General features: G+C 33.1%; 2 protein-coding genes across 2 annotated transcripts in view; both read right to left on the bottom strand.

Moving 5' to 3' along the window:
- Positions 1 to 241: 241 nt before the first annotated feature.
- On the bottom strand, positions 242 to 7,798 carry LOC139899844 (uncharacterized). The gene is made up of 2 exons (XM_071882673.1): positions 7,369 to 7,798; positions 242 to 405 (listed from the first exon to the last, which is right to left on the bottom strand). The coding sequence occupies exons 1-2, from the start codon at positions 7,796 to 7,798 to the stop codon at positions 242 to 244; spliced, it is 594 nt and encodes a 197-aa protein (XP_071738774.1).
- Positions 7,799 to 8,183: 385 nt separating this feature from the next.
- The window catches only part of LOC139899843 (uncharacterized), a 33,518-nt gene continuing 19,743 nt past the window's right edge, over positions 8,184 to 21,958 (bottom strand). Inside the window, exon 4 of the mRNA XM_071882672.1 lies at positions 8,184 to 8,836. Coding sequence (XP_071738773.1) covers positions 8,184 to 8,836 — 653 coding nt within the window. The remainder of the gene's footprint in view (positions 8,837 to 21,958) is intronic.

Below are 21,958 nucleotides of genomic sequence, written 5' to 3'. Positions count from 1 at the left end.
GAATTAGAAGATCACAAAGTTACCATAATATACATACTAAATCATTCTTGCAATTACCGCGAAGTTAACAGATTACCATAATTTACATGCTAAAGTCCTTGACAATCACAAACCTACCGGCGCAGAACGCTTACATATATAATTAGGACATAAAAGTGGTAGAATTTCAAAACTATACAAACTTTTCTGGGTACTATCTTCTGATTGTTAAACCTCAAAAAAATCCAACGGGAGTAGGATACTATGCTTGCTGTTCCTCACGCATCTTCTTTGCGCTTGTTGCTTCTTCATCGGTATCTAAGTTGAAAAGAGATCGTCTCACTGACCTTTGGGTTGTGGTTTCCTTTGGCCCCTTCTGAACTTCTAACTTCTCAATTGGCTGAGGTGGCGTGCTGGTTGCAAAGCCTTGGTATTGCAATGTTGGACATAATAAGCATACATAATATGAACATCATTATTATTATTAATAACATTAATAACATCAAAGACGATTGAATATAAATGAAAGAAAAAGATGTTCCAATAGAAAATATGAATTTAGTTTGTAATTTAAGAGTGCTACCTGTGTCAAGCGATTGAATTTTGTGACGACCCGGAAATTTCCGACCAAATTTAAAGTTAATCTTTATATGAATTCGATACGATAAGCAAAGTCTGTAATGTTGAGTTTCAAAAATTTTGAACTGTTTCATATATGCAATTACCCTTCGACCGCTTCCGACGATTCACGAACAATTGGTTGTAAATAGATATGTGTTATATATATATATATATATATATATATATATATATATATATATATATATATATATATATATATATATATATATATATATATATATATATATATTACTAAAAAAAGAATTTATGATTATGGAAAAGTATTTATTTATATTTATTATTTATTGATAGAAATTGTGAAATACTTGTTTTGAAATCAAATTCGGGTGTCAAATATATCTCATTCAAGTATGCTGTAAAGTTTAGAGTTTATATTAACCATTTATTTTAAGAAGTAGTGGAGTAGATTTTTACAGCTAAACTCTATTATCAATTAGTATTTATCACTTTGGCCTTAGACTTTTAACATTAGCATTTAGTGGAATTCATAATCACTAAGTTCGTTGATTATTCTTGTTTTGGAATCTATCAATTCTTATGATGTGGGACTCTAATTATATTTCTTTTCACGTACATAATTTGTGAATTTAGTCTACATAATATTTTTTTAGATTTACATGAGAATAAAATAATTATTAGAGGCAGCTGAATTGTTCATTCACGTGGAATCAAATTTCTTGCATTATTTCTTTTTGTTATAAAAGTGATGGCATACACTTGTATATTAAACATTGTTTTCCTATAACAAGACCACAATAGAATGTTTCTTCTCATTTTTCTTCTCATCGATTAACACTGACATATTCTCAGCTTTATTTATTTTTCTTTCTCTTGTTTGGATCAAAACCTTACCATTTCTACTTCTACTGCAATTCAATTCGTATGTGACCGAGATTATAATCATATCATCGTAACCATTGAAGACCATCACCAATTGAACCGATTACTTCTGCTCGTTGTCTTGTGCTTTTCTAATTCTATTTTCATTTGAATTAAACAATGAGCCACCACATCTCTCTTACTCTCTCTTATCAGTTTACAGCTGAAACCACTGTACCACCACATCCACCTGCAACGAGTCACCATTAAGCACCACAAACCCACTCAAATAACAACTTAAAACAACGGAGAACCTCAACCTACAAACTCGATACCGTCTACTGCAACCAGACTTTTCTTTTTCCTATCTCAATCAATCATAACCATCAACAAACACCACCTTCATCACCTTAACCAAACTACAAATTGATGTTCGTGCTACTTTTATACGTTTCTAATTTTTGTACAACCATAAAACAGGAACCAACCACACACCATCACTATCGACAATCTTCAAAACTTTAAACTGCTACAACTGCTGCAGTGATTACTGCTTTCTGTTAAAATAAGTTGACTACAAACTTTCCTGTTTTCAATTTTGTCGAACAGCAGGCTGCCACTGCAGTTACTGCTACCGCTGTTGGTCCCTCATCCCTTTTATGTTTCATTCAAAAACCACAACAAAACCCACCTGCAACCCACTTTATTTATTTATTTATTTTCTTTCCCTGGTCGAATACAGCAGGATCTGTTTCTTATAGCTATGTTTCGTCAATCAAAATAATCTTCAAATGAAAAACCAATTTCTGTTTCTGATGGAATACAAACTATCACCATCGTTGCCTCTTGTTTCTCTCTTCGTAAACCCACCTAAACAAGAAATTGCAATTATCGACTATAATAATGAATTGATGATAATGATGACAAGAGGATGATACGATAATGATTATGATACGATGAAGATTGATAATGTTTACCTGCTATTCGTATTGACTGATGCTCGAACAATAATGATGAAGAATCAATGAACTACTAAACATTGGTGATTTTTGCTTGGTCGATTGTTTGATTGAGGAATCGATGAACCCTTGAATCGTTATTTTTTTTCTCTTCTTCCTACTCCTGCGTGTTGCTATCCGATCTGTTTTAGCCAATCAGTTCCCCTTTTTATTAGAAAAATTCGAAGCAGCACAGTTGGTTAACATTCTCACCTACAATCTAAGGGGCTCAGGTTCGTGAATCCGAGGCCAACCCTGCATTGTTCAATATCGTCGTATGAATATTTTTACTACAAAATATTGTAGTGTGAGTTCATTTGATTCCCTTTTACTCTTTACATTTTTGGGACTGAGAATACATGCGCTGTTTTATAACTGTTTTACTAAATGATTTTGAGATACATATTTTTGAACTCAGAATACATGAACTGCTTCTATAAACGTTTGATGAAATAGACACAAATTTTCAAAACTACATTCTATGATAGAATTATTTGGATTCAGAGGTGCGATTATATAAAGATTGTATTATCGACCATCGGTGAGATGATTTCGTCATTGCACTACGCGTTAGCTACCGATATGGTTCGATTTTGTAGTTAGTAACGGTGAGATAATTTTTCATTGCACTACGCACTAGCTACCCTTTTAGCTACCCTCGGTGAGATGATTTCCCATTGCACTACGCGTTAGCTACCGTTGTATTATATTGTGTTTGATTTTGTAGTTAGTAACGGATGAGATGATTTTGCATTGCACTACGTACTAGCTACCGTTTTAACTACCCACGGTGAGATGATTTTGCATTGCACTACGCACTAGCTACCGTTGTAAAATTATATTGTATTAACTACCACGGTGAGATGGTTTTGTCATTGCACTACGCATTAGCTACCGTTGGTGAGTTGTTTGAAAGGTTCTGGTGTTCTTCATATGAATGATTTTATAGCAGGAGTAGACCTGCACAGATTGTTTTCTAAATATGAGTATCTTGTGGTCTATTATACTATTGGAAATGATTATTTATGATAAACTAATGAACTCACCAACCTTTTGGTTGACACTTTAAAGCATGTTTATTCTTAGGTATTAAGGAAATCTTCCGCTGTGCATTTACTCATTTTAAAGATATTACTTGGAGTCATTCATGGCATATTTCAAAAGACGTTGCATTCGAGTCATTGCGTTCATCAAGATTATTATTAAGTCAATTATAGATTAGATATATTATGAAATGGTGTGCATGCCGTCAATTTTCGATGAAGTGAAAGTTTGTCTTTCAAAACTGAATGCAATATTTGTAAAACTTATCATATAGAGGTCAAGTACCTCGCGATGAAATCAACTATTATGAATTGTTTATAATCGATATGAATGGGGCATTTTAGTTGGTATCAGAGCGCTGGTCTTAGCGAACTAGGTCTTGCATTAGTGTGTCTAACTAGTAGCTGTTAGGATGCATTAATGAGTCTGGACTTCGACCGTGTCTGCATGTCAAAAGTTTTGCTTATCATTTCTAGTCAGAAATCATCTGCTTATCATCATTAGGAAATTACCTGCTTATCATTCTTAGTCTAGACATGTTTTACTGCATTGACTGCATGAATAGTGTATAGACAAAATTCATATCTTAGCACATCTGTTACTATAGACTTGCCTGACATATGTCGTAAATTCCTCTGTAATCTACGAAATCTTTTGCTCTATATATATAGATATTCTATGTAATTAGAATATCGTCCAATAGCCGGGAATCATTTCCTATCGAAAAATCCTTTACTCAATCGTACGAAATGGAACTCGTCACTAGTTCAAGTTCTTCAGAACCCGACAGCTATTCTGACATGGATGTTCACCTAAGCTCCAGAAGCAGCGTCACCAGAATGAATCAACCAATCAGCCATCCCCAATTCATCTGATGGTTTCGTAGTCAACTTAATCAATGGAGACGCGAAGAAGGCGATCCCTTCCACCAACCGAATTCACTTTTTGGTGAAGAACCTGAAGCACTTACCGGCGAACCTGACCGAAACACCATTTTCTCTCTCATTTCCAGAGTATCTCGTCACGATTATATACTATATCAAATTCTAGATCTTATTTATCCGCTTGTCTGAACCGACAATCATCCCGGAGTAATAGAAGAAGTCAACGAACTTCGCGCTCGAGTAATCAATTTGGAAAATATGGTGCAAAACGTACCAGCTTCAGCAATATCACCGGCATCAACAGTACCACCAACATCAATACCAGTACCAAAAACAATCCAAATTTTAACATCACACGCCTCAACATCTCATTCTGTACCTCGAGTATAATCATTGATCTACATGACGTTCTACATCATTTATCTTCGTTCGACATGATGGTTATGTAATCTCTAATGTCTTAGAGATTATGTACTATAGTTCTAACCGTAAACCAAATTAGTTTAATATCATATTAACTCATTAAATCCATGATTACATCTGAAGAAAATATATATGTATATATGTTTTCATAAAGATTGTAATTAAAAATTCTTTTGTACAAACTGTTAATGGTGAAAATATTTTAACGGGTAGGTAATACCCGAGGAAAATTTAGATTTCACATTAATAAGTTACACTGTATATTCTTCGAAGCTGATTCAACAGTCATTTACTATCCTACTTACAACCACCGATATACGTATCCGTTCACCGCAGAATAACCATTTTCATTAAATTTCATATTTAGATTTTGACCTATCAGAATCCAACAAGTGGCATAATGAAGAAAACATTTAACAAAATAAAATTTGTTAGAAACAGACAAATTAACTATGAGGAATTTTGTTAAGGATCCACGCTAACAAAATCATAGCTAACTGTTCCTAGCTAACTGTTAATTCCGTATTACATCGCAATTTATTTATCGCAATTTTTATTCTCGCAATTTTATTTATCGTCATTTAATTTCTGTTATTTATTTTAGGCACTTTAAATATCGTCGTATAAATCGGGACACATATACAATGTTTTGACATATCATATTGACGTCATCTATATATATTATTTGGAAAAACCATAGACACTCTATATGTTGTAATGCTCGAGTTCGCTATTCAGGGTTGAGGTTGATTCTAAATAATATATATACTTTGAGTTGTGATCGAGTCTGAGACATGTATACAATGGGTCACGATACATATTAATTCGAATATTATATATTAAACTATATATGAATTATTGAATTGCTAACTGTGGACTACTAACTGTGGACTACCAACATTGGTCAATTAAAATGAATTAAAATATTGATTATAACATATGAAACTAAACAATTCTTCAAGTTTGCCACTTGATTTCATCTTAAACCTCATTTGTATCTTGACGATTACAATCTGCGTTAAAACCTTTCATGATTCTTGAAAACACCTCAATTGGGAGAATGAACCAACCGCACTTCATCTGCGGAAGAAAAGATTGATGCATATAGTTATGCACCTGAAAACACTCGGAACCCGAGTAAACGTTCAACACGTATCTGTGCTAGCTCCTTTGGCATTGTTATTACCGAAAATAACATTGCATTTCTTTTTCAAATTAGCTAATTTTGTCACAGCTCCAACAAATCAACTTCAATGTTTCATTCGAATAAACCTTATTATAAAGATTACCCCTTCATCATCGTTACCGGAGAACTGTTTAAAACCCACCATATTAGTAGTAAATTTACCAGTAACTTCATTACTCATTGGTTTAAGTCTCTCCGAAGAACTATTATATTTGTTCGCTAAAACCTATTCGTATACTCATCTACATCTTGTAACAAGAATTTCCATACCAATTACCAGAAATCAGCAATCAGTATTTTGAATCTCGTAACGTTTCTACATCAACAGTGATATGGATACATATAACATTTATCTCTTAGAATTATGATCTTCCATTCTGAAATTCTGAAAAGCACCTAGTCTGCGAATTAATACTCGGAATGTTGAAAAAGCTGAATGAAGCAGCAGAAACCGTAGACAACCGTAAATGACCTTAACCGTCGAAAGTTTGATGATAAAGAATAGTATGTTGGCAAAGCTCAAAAATGTTGGAACTGGAAAACGGATTGAGCAAATCATGGAGGAGGCTGTGGACAAATCACAGACTAAATATGCCTTCAAAGAATCCAAATGATTCCATATCTATTGAAGTCATTAACGAATACCTTGCTCCTGACTCTAAAACTTTAAGGAGAAATCTTCTTCATCATCCATCGATAATAAAAATTCTAAGATATCATCGTATCTTTCATTATGAATATCCTCGATATTTCTGAAGATATATTCATAACTATTGCACAAGTGGAGTAAGTTCTGCCATTCTGCTAAACTAAAAGGGGGAATAAGAATATTATATTTACAATACACACTAGCAATATACATAACACGATTGTGGCTGTGGGTTATTTCAGTCGATATTTATGGACAGCTCCAGCTGTCTCGAAGTCGGTAATTATTGATAGGAAGTCCTTGTAGATAATATTTTTGGTTGTATTAGGACCGTGTTGTTCGTGCTCCTTGTTGAGCAATTTCAGACCGTTTGGTGATTTAGCCCTAGATAGCGTAACATTTAATTGACAGTGTCCAAAGACATGTTTCAGAAGATAAACCCCTATCTTGTTTAGAGATTGACCTTGACTCTTATTTATATTAATTGTGTAAGAGATTTTAATTGGAAATTGACGCCTCTTCTGAATGTAAGGCAACGCTGGTTCCTTGTGAATGAGACTCATTCTTGGGAAAAAGACTTTCTGACTAACCCTTGTGCCAATGATGATTTCAGCTTCAATGGATGTACTTAGTAATTGAGTGATTATCATTCTAGTGTCGTTACAAAGCCCGCCTGCCACATTAAGGTTCCTCAATAAAATGGCTGGGATTCTCGGCTTTAGATCTAGCAGGTGGGGGGTAGACCGGCGTAATTCAATGTGTTAAGGTATTCAACAGGATAGAGCATCTCTGACTCACCACCATCATTCCTGTAAGGAGTCGCGGTGTCTGAGCTGCTATAGGTCGTGACGGGCCCATCAACCATATCGATAACTATCTTATTTATAGAATCGGCCATATCATTTTTAGGGCACACAATGGCTTTTTGCTGAAGCTCGCTTGCTGTTGGATTCTGCACCGATGCGCGAGGATATATAAAAGCTATGAGGTTTGTTAGCTCGTCCTCGTCATCTGGAATACAATACTCATCAAGAATGTGCATCCACCGGGCATTATCTGGATCTTCGATATAAGGTGCCCCTGACTCACCGTTCCCGATGTTGAGTAGCCACGTGGAAAAATCAAAAACCTTGACTTTCTGCGACGGCGTCAAATTTGGCTGCCGAAGGCGCATATTTTCTGTAAGTATAAACACCTTGAACTCCGACCACAAATAAGAGGTTGTAATGCAGGCATCCAATATTTGTGATTTTGAACCCTTTATTTTTACAGGCAATGTCTGTTTGAAGTCGCCACCCAGAATCAAAGACTTACCTCCGAAAGGCGCATTGTTGGTGTCTTAAATATCTCTAAGGCTACGGTCCAGCGCTTCAAAACATCGCTTGTCATTCATTGTGCCTCATCCCAAACGATGAGGTTGGTACTTTGAATTAACTTTGCCATTGGAGTGTTCTTTTTTATGTTGCACATTGATTCATCACTCACGACTAAAGGAAGTTTAAATGGCGAGTGAGCAGTTCTTCCGGAAGGTAAGAACAGGGACGCTACACCAGATGATGCTACAGCAAGTACAATCTTCCCCTTTCCCGTAATGCGGTGATAATGGCTTTCCATAGGAATGTCTTTCCTGTTCTACCGTGGCCGTATACGAAAACCAACTCGCTTTGTTGATTATGCGACGCAATTATTACCAATTCATACACCTGTTTCTGCTTGCCATTCAGGCTACGTTCCAGTTCCACCAGTTGATTATTAAGGGATTCACGGTCGTAATTCTTCTCTTCCATAATCAACCGGTTAGCAAGATCCAACAACAGGTCTGGTGGTAGATCTTGTAACCCATATTCTGATATTGATTTTGCAGACTGGTTCAAAAGGACTTCAACTTCGTACATCACATAATTATGGAGTTCTTCATCATTGTTGTGAAATTTTGGCATGTTTAGAGAGGCAGCAACACACAGGTGTATATCATCAGCCATTAATTTCCAATGCTTTTCCCAAAGTTCCAGCGGATTTGTTACATCACAGTAACCCAAAATCTGGGCAAAAAGTGAATGAAGTTCAGAAGAACTCACCGATACCAACGCTTCTTCGAGTGCAGTGGCCCACTCTTTATCATCGCCAAGAAGGCCAACAGCTTCACACGCAGATCGGTATGTATGATGCACCACTTCGTTGACGGTTCTAATATCTTCAAAACTCTTACAACCTTTATGATGAAATATAATCAAACATTAGAGCAGGTAACATATATATATACATATATGTACATATACTATCAAGTTGAACAAAAAACATTAATGGAACCTTTTTTTTGGCAGAGACGCGTCCTAAGGAAAAAAGCTTCTCCAAATGCAGGGTGTATATACGATAGTCTCCCAATAGAAGGTTTATTTTTATTTGCTCTTCGTTTCCAGGTTCTGTTTGCTTGATACCAGACAAATTCGGATGGAAAATCAAGATATGTAAGATGACTGCTGGTAGAATAGGAGGAGTTGTAATGTAGCTGCATGTTCAGTCGGTGTGGTTTTTTCTGGTTAGATTGGTTTCGACTATAGAATGAAGGGGTTATTGTTCGTGAAAACGTAAAAGCTGCATGTTCTCTAGATGAATACCCAGTGTGACAACCCGAAAATTTCCGACCAAATTTAAACTTGATCTTTATATATTTTCGACATGATAAGCAAAGTCTGTAATGTTGAAATCTCAAAAACTTTGAACTATGTTCATGTATTCATTTACCCATCGACAGCTCTTGATGATTCACGAAGAATTATGTGTAAAACGACCCGGATTTTTTCGTTAATATATATGAGATTAATATTTACACAATTAAATGTTTCCAACATGTTAAGCAATCAAACTTGTTAAGACTTGATTAATTGAAACGGAATTTATGTAAACGTTTGACCACCCAGTTTGACCGATGATTCACGAACGTCATAACTTGTATTAATTATATATATATATATATATATATATATATATATATATAGATCTAACTTGAAAATATGATAATTAAATATCTCATTAAGTATATTAACAAAGTATTATATATATATATATATTTTCATACTACTAATTTAAAGAGTTTTTGAACAATATATATGTTACTATTTAAACGACGTAATTAACTTATGTTAAAATGTATTTACATATAATGTATTACGAGTGTAAATACATCCTTACAAGTATTGAATGCACTTTATAACATACCAATACATATAAAGGATAGCTATACTCGTATTTTTGTTCAATTTTCTCAAGAATTCTACTCGCATTCATACGGTATTTCTTTACCCGTATTATACACAGCTTCTAGAAGTATTTACTATTGGTATATACCAATAGAAATCTGCAATTATTTGTGTAATATGTCATCCATGACCTAATCAATTTAATATGTCATCCATGACTTAATACATTTTAACTTATACTAGATATTTTCACTAAAAAACAAATTTTCAAGCCTATAAATAAGCACCATTTCTAACTCATTTTTACACATTCATTTTCCAAATTTTACTTCTAATTTTCACACACACTTGTAAGAACTCTCTCAAGTTTTATTCTACTACTTATTTCCAGCAACCTTACATTCTAAACTTGAGGTAAAAACTCTACTTCAACTCTTGTTCAATTCATATGTTTATAGCTATCTATATAAGAGTTTATAAACTAGAACATAGTTTAGTTGATTCTAAACTTGTTTGAAGAACTAATCTAATCTTTCTAACTAAACTCTGACACTTATTTATATGTATCATGATGTTATATTAAGTTAATATAAGAACTTATAACTTGTACATATGAAGAACACCATGAAACTTAACATATATCGTTTAATCTCCATTCGGTAAAAAGCGGGCTGTTTTGAGTTGGGAATTAAAAACGTATCTTAGACTTTGAGTTCGAGGCTAAGACTTTAGAAATATGTTAATATATGTAAATAAGACTTCCAGTATTTTTTCATGATTTTAAACAAAGTGGAAGTATTTTATCAAAAATCATATATTGGGTGGGTGCCGGGATTCTTCCAAATCTGTCCACCGGCACAAAAAGAGGGTAAAACTCTGAATATTAATACATGTGCTGAATTTTTCGAATTATTTTTGAAAAATTAACTTCTTAAGGAATCCATTTGATTCACTTTAAACGGATTTGTAATGAATATTTGGAGAGCAAAACAAAATATGCTAAAATTAACGTTGTATGGACGAAATTTATATTGTAAAAACTATATTAACCATATCCTTGCTAACTTTTCCTATATCCTATATATATTTGTATATGTTATCATTAGCATAACAAAATATTATAATCTTAGTTAATTTCGAGATTGTATATATATATATATATATAATAATCTTGGTACATTCCATGACAATAAGTATACAATACGTTTTGATAAATCCTAAGACAATAAGTATACAATACGTTTTGATAAATTCTAAGACAATACGTATACAATACGTCTCTAGGTTGATGCAAAGACAATACGTATACAGTACGTCGTTGGGGTAATTCTAAGATTATATATATACCGATTATTGGACTGTTGGACATTTCGAACTATTTTGGACTACTAACAAAGGACTACTAACATAAAAATGTTAAAAATTAATTCTATGAACTTGTTTTATTTTATTCACATGTCGTATTATTTTCTGAATCATTATTATTGTTATAGGTTCGTGAATCCAAGGACGACGACCACATTTTTAATAAGCTGAAAACTTATTATTAATATACTTTTACTACCGTGAGTATATAGTCCCATTTTTAAACTCTACAAATATTTTGAAATGAGAATACATGCATTTTATGTTTTACGCCATAGACACAAGTACTTAAAATATATTCTACGTTGAGTTGTACCACCTTGCATATCTTCCCTAATAGCTTGGTAACTAATATTTACATGTTGTAAGAACATGTAAGCGTGAATCCTATTGATAGATCTATCGGGTTTGACAACTCCAACCGGGCAAGTCGCTCTAGTATCGTAAACGGTTTCATAGTACTTCGTTTTTACTACACTTGGTACAGTGTAGGGAGATTTCATAATAAAGGGAATATGCTACATTAATGGTTAAGTATGGTTACCGAAGCGCTCAACAACTTATAGAATACTTTTATACACTTGCGAGTGTACATATATTTTAAACTATGAAATCTTGTGGTCTATATTTATATCGATGTTAAACCTATATATCTCACCAACCTTTGTGTTGACTGTTTAAGCATGTTATTCTCAGGTCCTTAAGAAAGTCTTCCGCTGTTGCATAATCTGAGCAAGCTGTGCATGGAGTCTCATGCTTTTAATTAAATAAAGTGTTGCATTCAATAAAACCTTTGTCATGTATTATATTTGACTGTTATGTCAAGTGTGTAGTATTTGAAAACCGATGTATTATGGGGATTATTCCCTAAATAATCGCCCAATTGTTTAAAACATGCATTATGTATAATAATGGTGTGCTTTTTATGAAACGAATGCAATATTTTCTAAAACATATCATATAGAGGTCAAATACCTCGCTATAGGACCAATGAGTAACGTACTGCGTTTATAGTAATATGGACGGGTCGTTTCAGTTGGTATCAGAGCGATGGTCTTAGCGAACCATGTATTGCATTAGTGTGTCTGACGGATAGTTATTAAGATGCATTAGTGAGTCTGGACTTCGACCTTAACTGCATGTCAAAAGTTTTACTTATCATTTTTAGTCGAAAATCATCTGCTTATCACCCTTAGAAAATTATATGCTTATCATTCTTAGTCTAGACACATCTTACTGCATTGATTGCATAAATAGTGTATAGACAAAGTTCATATTTTAGCGTATATGCTAATTCATATCTTAGCGTATCTGTTACTGTAAACTTTGCCTAACATATTCCGTAAATTCCTCCGTAATCTATGAAATCTTTTGCTCTATATATATATATATAGATATTCTATATAATTAGAATACCATCTGATAGCATGAAATCATTTCATATCGAAAAATCCTTTATTCAATCGTACGAAATGGAACTCTCCACTAGTTCAAGTCCCTCGAATTCCGATATGGAGTTTCACTCGAGCTCCGAAAGCAGTATGACCGGAATGGATCAACCAATTAGCCATCATCTATTCTGGATGAATTGGGGATGGGTTCGTAGTCTACTTGTTCATTGGAGACAAGAGGAAGGTGATCCCTTCCATCCACCACATTGCCCTCTTGGCGAAGAACCTGAAGCACTTACCAGCGAACCTGTCCGAGACACCATTTTCTCTCTCATTTCTAGAGTGTCTCGTCACGATTATATATTAACTCAAATCCTAGATCTTATTCACCCGGTCGTTCGAACCACCAATCATCCTGGTGTAATAGAAGAAGTCACCGAGCTTCGCGCTCGAATATTGACTTTGGAGAATATGATGCAAAGGTTACAAGCACCAGCAGCATCACCGGCAGCAACAGTACCACCATCAGCAACACCAACAGTACCATCACCACCACCACCAACAACAACATCCGCATCCCACACCTCAACATCACAAACGGTACCCCGAGCATCAACGTCACACACACCATAGATATCAAGGAATATCAGCAACATCTGTAACACTACAAGCTCCACCAGTTACATAACCACAAACGATATAAACACCACAATCACCTATGGATATATTGAAATAATGAGTTATGAAGTATTAACTCATTATTTCCAAAGAATTTATATATTATATAAATTTTGGAAACACAATATATCTTTTCGTATTAAGCTATTATGTATGAATTGAAAAAGGGGTAGATACTACTCGGTTAATTCATATTCATATGATTAATATGCTATAATGTACATCTTTCGTTAGCAACTTAACAATCATTAACTACAATCTCTGTTTCAAATTCAATGAATTCTGTTTCATAATAAATTAAGTATATTATTCAATTACATATTTGATTTTTCACCTTCGATATACTCGAAACTTTCTAGACAACATCATTCGTACCTTGCGAAGTTCACAAGAATCCCATGAACACCAACATCATTCACTGAGTAAATATCAATAAAAATGAATAATGAAGTATTGATTCATAATTTCATTTACGTTGAAGTGATAATCTACGAAGATTAAGAAATTTCTAAAGTTTTAGAGATTTTTCATTTCTAGTTTTAGCTGAAAATCAAATGAGCTTAATATGATATTAATTAATTAAATCTGTAATACATCTGAAGAAAATATACACATATTTCATAAAGACTGTAATAAAATTCTATTGTACAAAATATTACTTGTGAATTTTTTTTAACGGGTAGGTAATACCCGAGAGATATATAAATTCACAATTAATATGTCACATTCTTCTATTCTGATTCAACAATCATCAACTATACTCACTACCTTCACAACGATGCACATTCTTTCATAGAAATCAAAACAACCATACTCATTCAAATCTAATTACATATTCTGATTTTGAAATATCAGAATTCAATTCGAGATATAATCAAAATCATCGCTCTTAGATTCCTACATCTCTCAAAACTATACTTTGACATCAAAACTGTACTAGAACAACATTTCTATTCATGGAACTCAGAAAAATATTTGTATCATTCAAAATCCTAGAACATCATATGTATATTAACAATTACAATCTGTATTCAAACCCTTCGAAATTCCTGAAGACACTCGAGATGATGATCTAACCACATGTTACCAGCAGTCTTGTACCTGAAAAACCCTCGAAACTAAACTCATAGTTTAACACGTATCTGTGTCAGACCCTCTGGCATTTATTAGCTAAAATAACTTTTCAATCTCTTTTCAAAATAGGCAGTTTTGTCACAGCTCCAGCAAATCACCTTCAATTGTTCATCGAATAAGTCTTATTATAACGATTACCCCATCATCATTGTTACCGGGGAACCTTTCATATCTCGCCACATTAGCAGTAAACTTATCGACAACTTCATTGATCTTTAAGCCTCTCCGAAAAACCACGATACTTATTCATTGAAACTTTATCAAGTACTCATCTACAACTTGTAACAATAATTGTCATACCAACTACTGGGAATTAGCAATCAGTATTTTGAATTTCGCAGCAATTTTACCTCCAAGACTTACAGACTTCGAATGTGAAGTTTCTGAAAAACACCCTAAACTGCGAACTAATTCTCCAAATTTTGGAAAAATGCTGATGAAGCAGCAAAAACTATAAACGACCTTAACATTCAAAAGTTTGATGATAAAGAATAGTATGTTGGCAAAGCTCAGAAAAAGAGAAGGTTTGGAACTGGAAATGGATTGAGCAAACTATGAAGGAGGCTGTGCACAAATCACAAAGACGAAATCTACCTTCAAAGAATTCAAATGATTCAGTGTCTACTGAAATCCTTAGAAAATACCTTGCTCCTTACTCTAAAACTCTTGCGGACAATATTCTTCATCATCCTCTTATCTTAAATATTCTAAGATATCATCGTATCTTCCATTATAAATATCCTTCATATTTCTGAAGATATTTTCATAACCATTCTTATCTGAAATCATTTATCCCCTCGCGTTATCTGTAGCACATCATAAAGGAAACTGTTTTAGTTTCTAAACATCTGAAACCTCTGAGTGTAAAGTATGAATGTTTTTGAAGTAATGTTGGGAACTGAAGCATTAGTTAGTATAATATAATGACACTTGATCAACGTGATTATATTACAGTAAGTCATGCTGAGTTTCTAATGGGACATGACGATTCACGTACCATACCGTCATCATGTGCCATGTTACACGACTCTAGTATTCTATTTAACCTCTAAAAATATCAAGAAAATATTTTCTTGATGATTCAGTCTTTTCCAGATATTCTGGTAATTTGACAAATCAAGATTTTGTCATTACAATTTCTTTCTTAGAACATTAATTATGTTCATTCCGAAATTCATACCTACGAATTCTGGACCATTATTTGTTGATTTAAAGTCGGGAAGTGAAAACAAAAGAATGAATCTTCGAGATAGAAATGGGGGTATAAATCGCAGCAAATAGGAGAGAACATTAATTGTGGATGACAATGATTATAGAAGACAGAAGCAGGGACTTTGAAATATAAGGGAAGATATAAAGCCCAACAACAACTCGAAAATTACAAACCGTGTATATCGATGCATATAGCAATATAAAGACACGGGAGGACTAAAAACACTATAAAACCAAGAGTATAGTAGAAGTAAATAGATTCTTTCGGTGGCAGATGAAAAAGAAGAATGACAGATATGAAGGTTAGGAGTATGTCAAGAATCAGCACTGGATGGAGCATATTGACGAATACTTTAAAGTATGAGATGAGAGAGAAAGAATAGAAGGTGTGAGTTGTAAGGAAACGAAAGGGGTGGATTTATAGTAAAATATCCGACAGAGCAATCAAAATAGATGATCGCATTTAAAGCGGATCCTAATTCCCTTGATTATCGAAGAATCAAATCTTATTACGAAGATTTTCTCCAAATCTCTTGAACTTGGAAATCAATCCTATCTACGTCAAGAGATATGACGAATCTACACCTACTCATTTCACTCTTTTGTGGTAGCTTCACTCGTACTCTTCACATAAACATATTGTCTTATCCATATTACTTAATGACAATAAAACTCTAATTTCCAACTCATAAGAGTCATGAAAACATATTTATTGTCAGCCATGACCATCTCAATCAAATTTCGGGACGAAATTTCTTTAACGGGTAGGTACTGTGACAACTGGAAATTTTCGACCAAATTTAAACTTGATCTTTATATGTTTTCGACACGATAAGCACAGTCTGTAATGTTGAAATCTCAAAAACTTTGAACTGTGTTCATGTATTCATTTACCCATCGACTGCTCTTGATAATTCACGAACAATTATGTGTAAAACGACCCGGATTTTTCCGTTAATATATATGAGATTAATATTTACACAATTAAATGTTTCCAACATGTTAAGCAATCAAACTTGTTAAGACTTGATTAATTGAAACAGAATTTATGTAAACGTTTGACCACTCAGTTTGACCGATGATTCACAAACGTCATAACTTGTATTAATTATATATATATGTGTGTGTGTGTATATATATATATATATATATATATATATATATATATATATATATATATAGATTTAACTTGAAAATATGATAATTAAATATCTCATTAAGTATATTAACAAAGTATTATATATATATATTTTCATACTACTAATTTAAAGAGTTTTTGAACAATATATATATTACTATTTAAACGACATAATTAACTTATGTTAAAATGTATTTACATATAATGTATTACGAGTGTAAATACATCCTTACAAATATTGAATACACTTTATTACATATCAATACATATAAAGGATAGCTATACTCGTATTTTCGTTCAATTTTCTCAAGAATTCTACTCGTATTTTAGCCCTCATTCGGTCTTTCATACTTAGAGGTTCCAGATTTTCCATGATTGAATTTGTTGAATCTGAATCACTAGAGGATTCTGACTTAATGGTTTCTTCCTCGACAATCTCTGGATGAGTGATTTGTGATTCAGGAGGAATGATTAGTGGTTCAGGATCTCTGAATTGTCCCTGAATATCCTCCAGATTCTCAATTGTGAGGTCGGGTTCAAAAAATGGATTATCGGAAATTTGAATTGGAGTACTTGGTTGACTAGATGACGATTCGAAAGAAAAATCAACGGCGACAATATTGGCTAGATGTCTTGATCGAGTTACAGGTGGTGAACATAAAAAAGGTGGTGAACGTTTTGCTCGGTGCATTCACTGAATATCCTATTAGTTATAAAGATAAAAATTATATAAGTTATCAAATTAATAGACTTTTCTGATTTTGCCCACATTTCGAATAGCCAATAGATGCAGCAGGTAGCCAGGACCCTTTAAATCGAAAGCCCACAACTCGCCATTAACAAATTCAACTATTACTACGAACCAGAAAATTTTGGATGTCTATCAATTTAACCGCTTAAAATAATTTTTCGACGAAATTTAAGAAAAATAAAGAAAATTCTATGTCCTAAAAACTAGAGCATCGAGAAATAAGAAAGAAAAAGAGTGCGTCGTAAAACGTCAAAAAATAAAAGGTCGAAAAATAAGCGTCGAAAAATAAAAGTCGAAAAATAAAAAGAAATTAGCGCGTCGAAACTTAAAAGGCTAAAAACTAAAAATTAAAACTTACTTCTAAAGGTATTATAGCTTAAAAGGAATTCTATATCCAAAACGGCAATAACTTAAAAAGTTCTAAAATCTATTAAAATATTAAAGCGATAAGTGACGTCGTAAAATTCTAAAGCGTCTAAATCTTATTCTAAAGAAAAAGTACTTAAGGGATTTTACGGCAAAGCCTAAAAATCTAGAAATATAAAATATAACTATGGCAAAAACTAAGTTTAAAATAAATTACGAATGATAAAAATACAAATTACTAATTAAACGATTATAAATAAAAATACAAAATACAAAAATAAACTAAGTTGATAAAAATACAATTTTACAAAATTAATATTTTTATATTATTATTTTATAAAAATATTAATTTTATATATTAATAAAACTAATTAAAACTTAAAATACAAAATTAAATAAACTAAAACTAATTATATTAAATTAAACCGTAATTAGGTTTAATAATAATAATAATTAATAATAAAACCCTAATCTGTAATTATGGCGTACAATGTTTCCTGTCAGACACGCTCATGCGATCGCATGAGTTCTGTATGTCTGAGCCATGCGGTCGCATGGGGTGCAGGTTAAGAATGGGTGCAGGCTGAAATTTTGCAGGTTTAGATTTTATATATATTTTTTTTTTCTATTTTTAAAATTATAGAAAATATAATATAACTTAACTAAAACTAAAAAAAATAAATTACTTATTAGTTTTTATAACTCTTAAAAAAATATAAACTTTTTAATTTTAAAAATATAGAGATATTTTTTTTTATGTTTTTATATTTTTGTAACTTATATATAATTATATTTTTACAAAAATAGCTTAAAATTTTTATTTTTTTTATTATAGCGTTCTATGGCGTCCCCGGCAGCGGCGCCAAAAATACTTGATGTTATGCGAGGTGTATACGAAATAGTTATATTTTTATTACCAAATACTATTAAATACGATACAATTTTACACAAGTTATTTATTTATTTATTTATAGAGTGGATATACCTAAACCTTGCTACAACACTATAGGCAGTGTACCTAATCGTAAAGTAGTGTAGTTTTTAGTAAGTCTGGTTCGTTCCGCAGGGAGCTAGCCAAGTTTAACGCTATATTTTTAAACTATATATATATATATATATATATATATATATATATATATATATATATATATATATATATATATATATATATATATATATATATAAGTAGTATTATTATTATTATAAAAAGGAGGTTTTTACCGTTTAATGACCGGTTTGTCGATTTTATGTCTTAAGTCACAATTAAAACCTAATGTAAAATATTAAAAATAAATATAACTTAATTTAAAGCGTAAAGTAAACGAAGATAATTAAAGTGCGATAAATTAAAGTGCGATAAATAAAATGACGGTAAATAAAATTGCGATAATTAAAAGTACGATAATTAAAAATGCGATAAGATATAAAATAAAGGAATTATGCTTATTTAAACTTCCATAATCATGATGTTCGACGTGTTGATTTTAGTTTATTACCATGGGTTAATTGTCCTTTGTCCTGAATTATTCAATATGTCCATACGGTTTTTATCCATAACAGTCCATCAGTATTAAATATAAAGTACGAGTGTCCTCGTCAAATTATCCTTATACCCGAAGTCAAATATTCCAACTAATTGGGGACTTAAACTTTAATAAGGTTTTAATACATTGTTAATGATTACACCAGGTTATCGACTGTGTGCAATCCAAGGTTTTAATACTTTATTATCAATTACACCAAGTGTCCTTGTATGTAATCCACCCCTGTTTTAATGAGTCCATTGACTATTAATCCATTCCCGTGTCCGGTTAAATGAACGATTATTAGTACTTATAAATATCCCGTTCATCGTGTCCGATCGAGTGTATGTGGTTATTTATACGTATGTCCAATTGTAAATCTCTATATTAAATTAACGAACTATCATTCAGTTAAACAAATATAAAGCCCATTAATAGTCCATAGTCCAATTTCCACAAGTGTCGGTCTTTTGTCCAAACCCCAATTATGGTACAAAGCCCAATTACCCTGTCTTTAATATTTAGCCCAACATCATGATTACTTCGATTTAAATAAGCATAATAATAACTTAGCTACGAGACATTAATTTAAAAAGGTTGAACATAACTTACAATGAGTATTAATCGCGTAGTGTTACACGGACAGAATTTTGACTTACAAACTTAAAACATTCGCCACTATAACCTTATTATTATTAACTTAAAATTAAAATTAAAATTAAAATATAAATATAAATATATAATGAGAGTATGAAGTAGAAAAAGGATGCTCAAACTCGGCAGAAAACGTTCCAATTTATAGGACTTGGGCAGCTACAGTGTTCCATGCGACCGCATGGATTTAACACTGCCTGGCCATGCGATCGCATGGCCGCTTGGGACAGCTCACATACTTTTGTTTTCTTATTTGCCGACGTTTTATTTAATAATATATAATATAATATAATATATATAATTTTATATAATTATATATATATTATATTATATTCTTGTACATAGTTGACTCGTAATTTTAGGTCCGTTGCGTCGCGCGTTGATAGTTGGTTCATGTCCCGATTCCGGATTTTCGAACGTCCTTTCGTACGATTTAATATCTTGTACTTTGCGTTTCGCAGCTCGTACTTTTGTAATTTTGAGACGTTTCTCATCAATAAATTGAACCTTTTGGATTGTACTTTGTACTTTTTTGCGTTTTGGTCATTTGCGTCTTCAAATCGTCGAATCTATCTTTTGTCTTCACCTTTTAATATTTAAACGAATATCACTTGTAAATAGAACAATTGCAACCAAAAGCTTGTCTTTCTTAAAGGATAATGCTATAAAATATGTGTTCGTTTTTGTAACAACCCAGCCCGTTAACCAACCAATAACGCGGATAAAAAAAAATATTTTTGCTGGAACAGCATATGGCCCGGCGCGCCATATAGCCGCGCGGCGCGCCAAAGTTGCCTGTCCAAAAAGTCATGAAATGCGAAAATGTTTGAACACTTCCCGACGTATTTAGACAAAACGCTTTTAACCATACATTAATATATGTAGAACTAACACGTTCCATTAATAAAATTAGTTTTACGAAGACCGGGCCCACATCGGCCGTTTTACGACTTTCGTACGAAAATACAAGTTTTCAACCACATGATTTGTAACACAAAATAAAGGCCGAGCATGGCAATTGGGGATACGCTACCCAAACCTAATCAATCCAAAAGCAAGCCTTCTAAAGCAACTACGCAAGTCCACTAGTCCCCGCTTACCCGAGCCTCCGCATCCATGCAATCTATATAAAAAAAGTCAACAACGAAAGGGTAAGCTAACGCTTAGTGAGTGAGAATATACTACATACATATATATGCATAAAATGGACACGCCACACAAAACCAAATTCCGCATACCGGAGCATCCAAGCATAAAGGCAAGCTAGTCTAAGCATACCGTAAGATCACTAAGCAACGAGCTAAAGATATATCAACAAAATATAAGTTCACCAACAACGATGTGAACAATGCCAATAAGCTACACCCGGAGGGTTAGCTACATCACGACAATACAACATTATACGTATTCAATATTTAACATGCTAACAATATCCAACAACATAATATGATACATCACAACATATACATAAACAACTATATGGTTAACCATAAACGCGTCATGGTGCTACCGGCTTCGTGGTTCACACCATACGCAATGCTATGATGCTACCGGCTCCGTGGTTCACGTCACTACGCATTTGAGTCATACTCTTTTATAGTGCTACCGGCTCCGTGGTTCACACTTTGGTGCTACCAGCTCCGTGGTTCACACCTCATTTTATAGTGCTACCGGCTCCGTGGTTCACACTCCGATGCTACCGGCTCCATGGTTCACATCTCAAACATGCACTATGATGCTACCGGCACCGTGGTTCACATCATAACACATTCACACACACACTATGGCATTCCTGGCTCAGTGGGTCACACCATAGCTTACAAATAAATATACCATATACATACATGTATAATTACTCCACTCACAATATTAACCCTTCGCCATTGGGGTTATATAATCCACATCACATGCCCATGTAATAA

Source organism: Rutidosis leptorrhynchoides, chromosome 3 (genome assembly GCF_046630445.1).
Source record: "Rutidosis leptorrhynchoides isolate AG116_Rl617_1_P2 chromosome 3, CSIRO_AGI_Rlap_v1, whole genome shotgun sequence".
Lineage (NCBI taxonomy): Eukaryota > Viridiplantae > Streptophyta > Magnoliopsida > Asterales > Asteraceae > Rutidosis > Rutidosis leptorrhynchoides.
The sequence above is the reverse complement of the archived record's forward strand: the minus strand, read 5'-3'. Positions and strand labels throughout refer to the sequence as shown.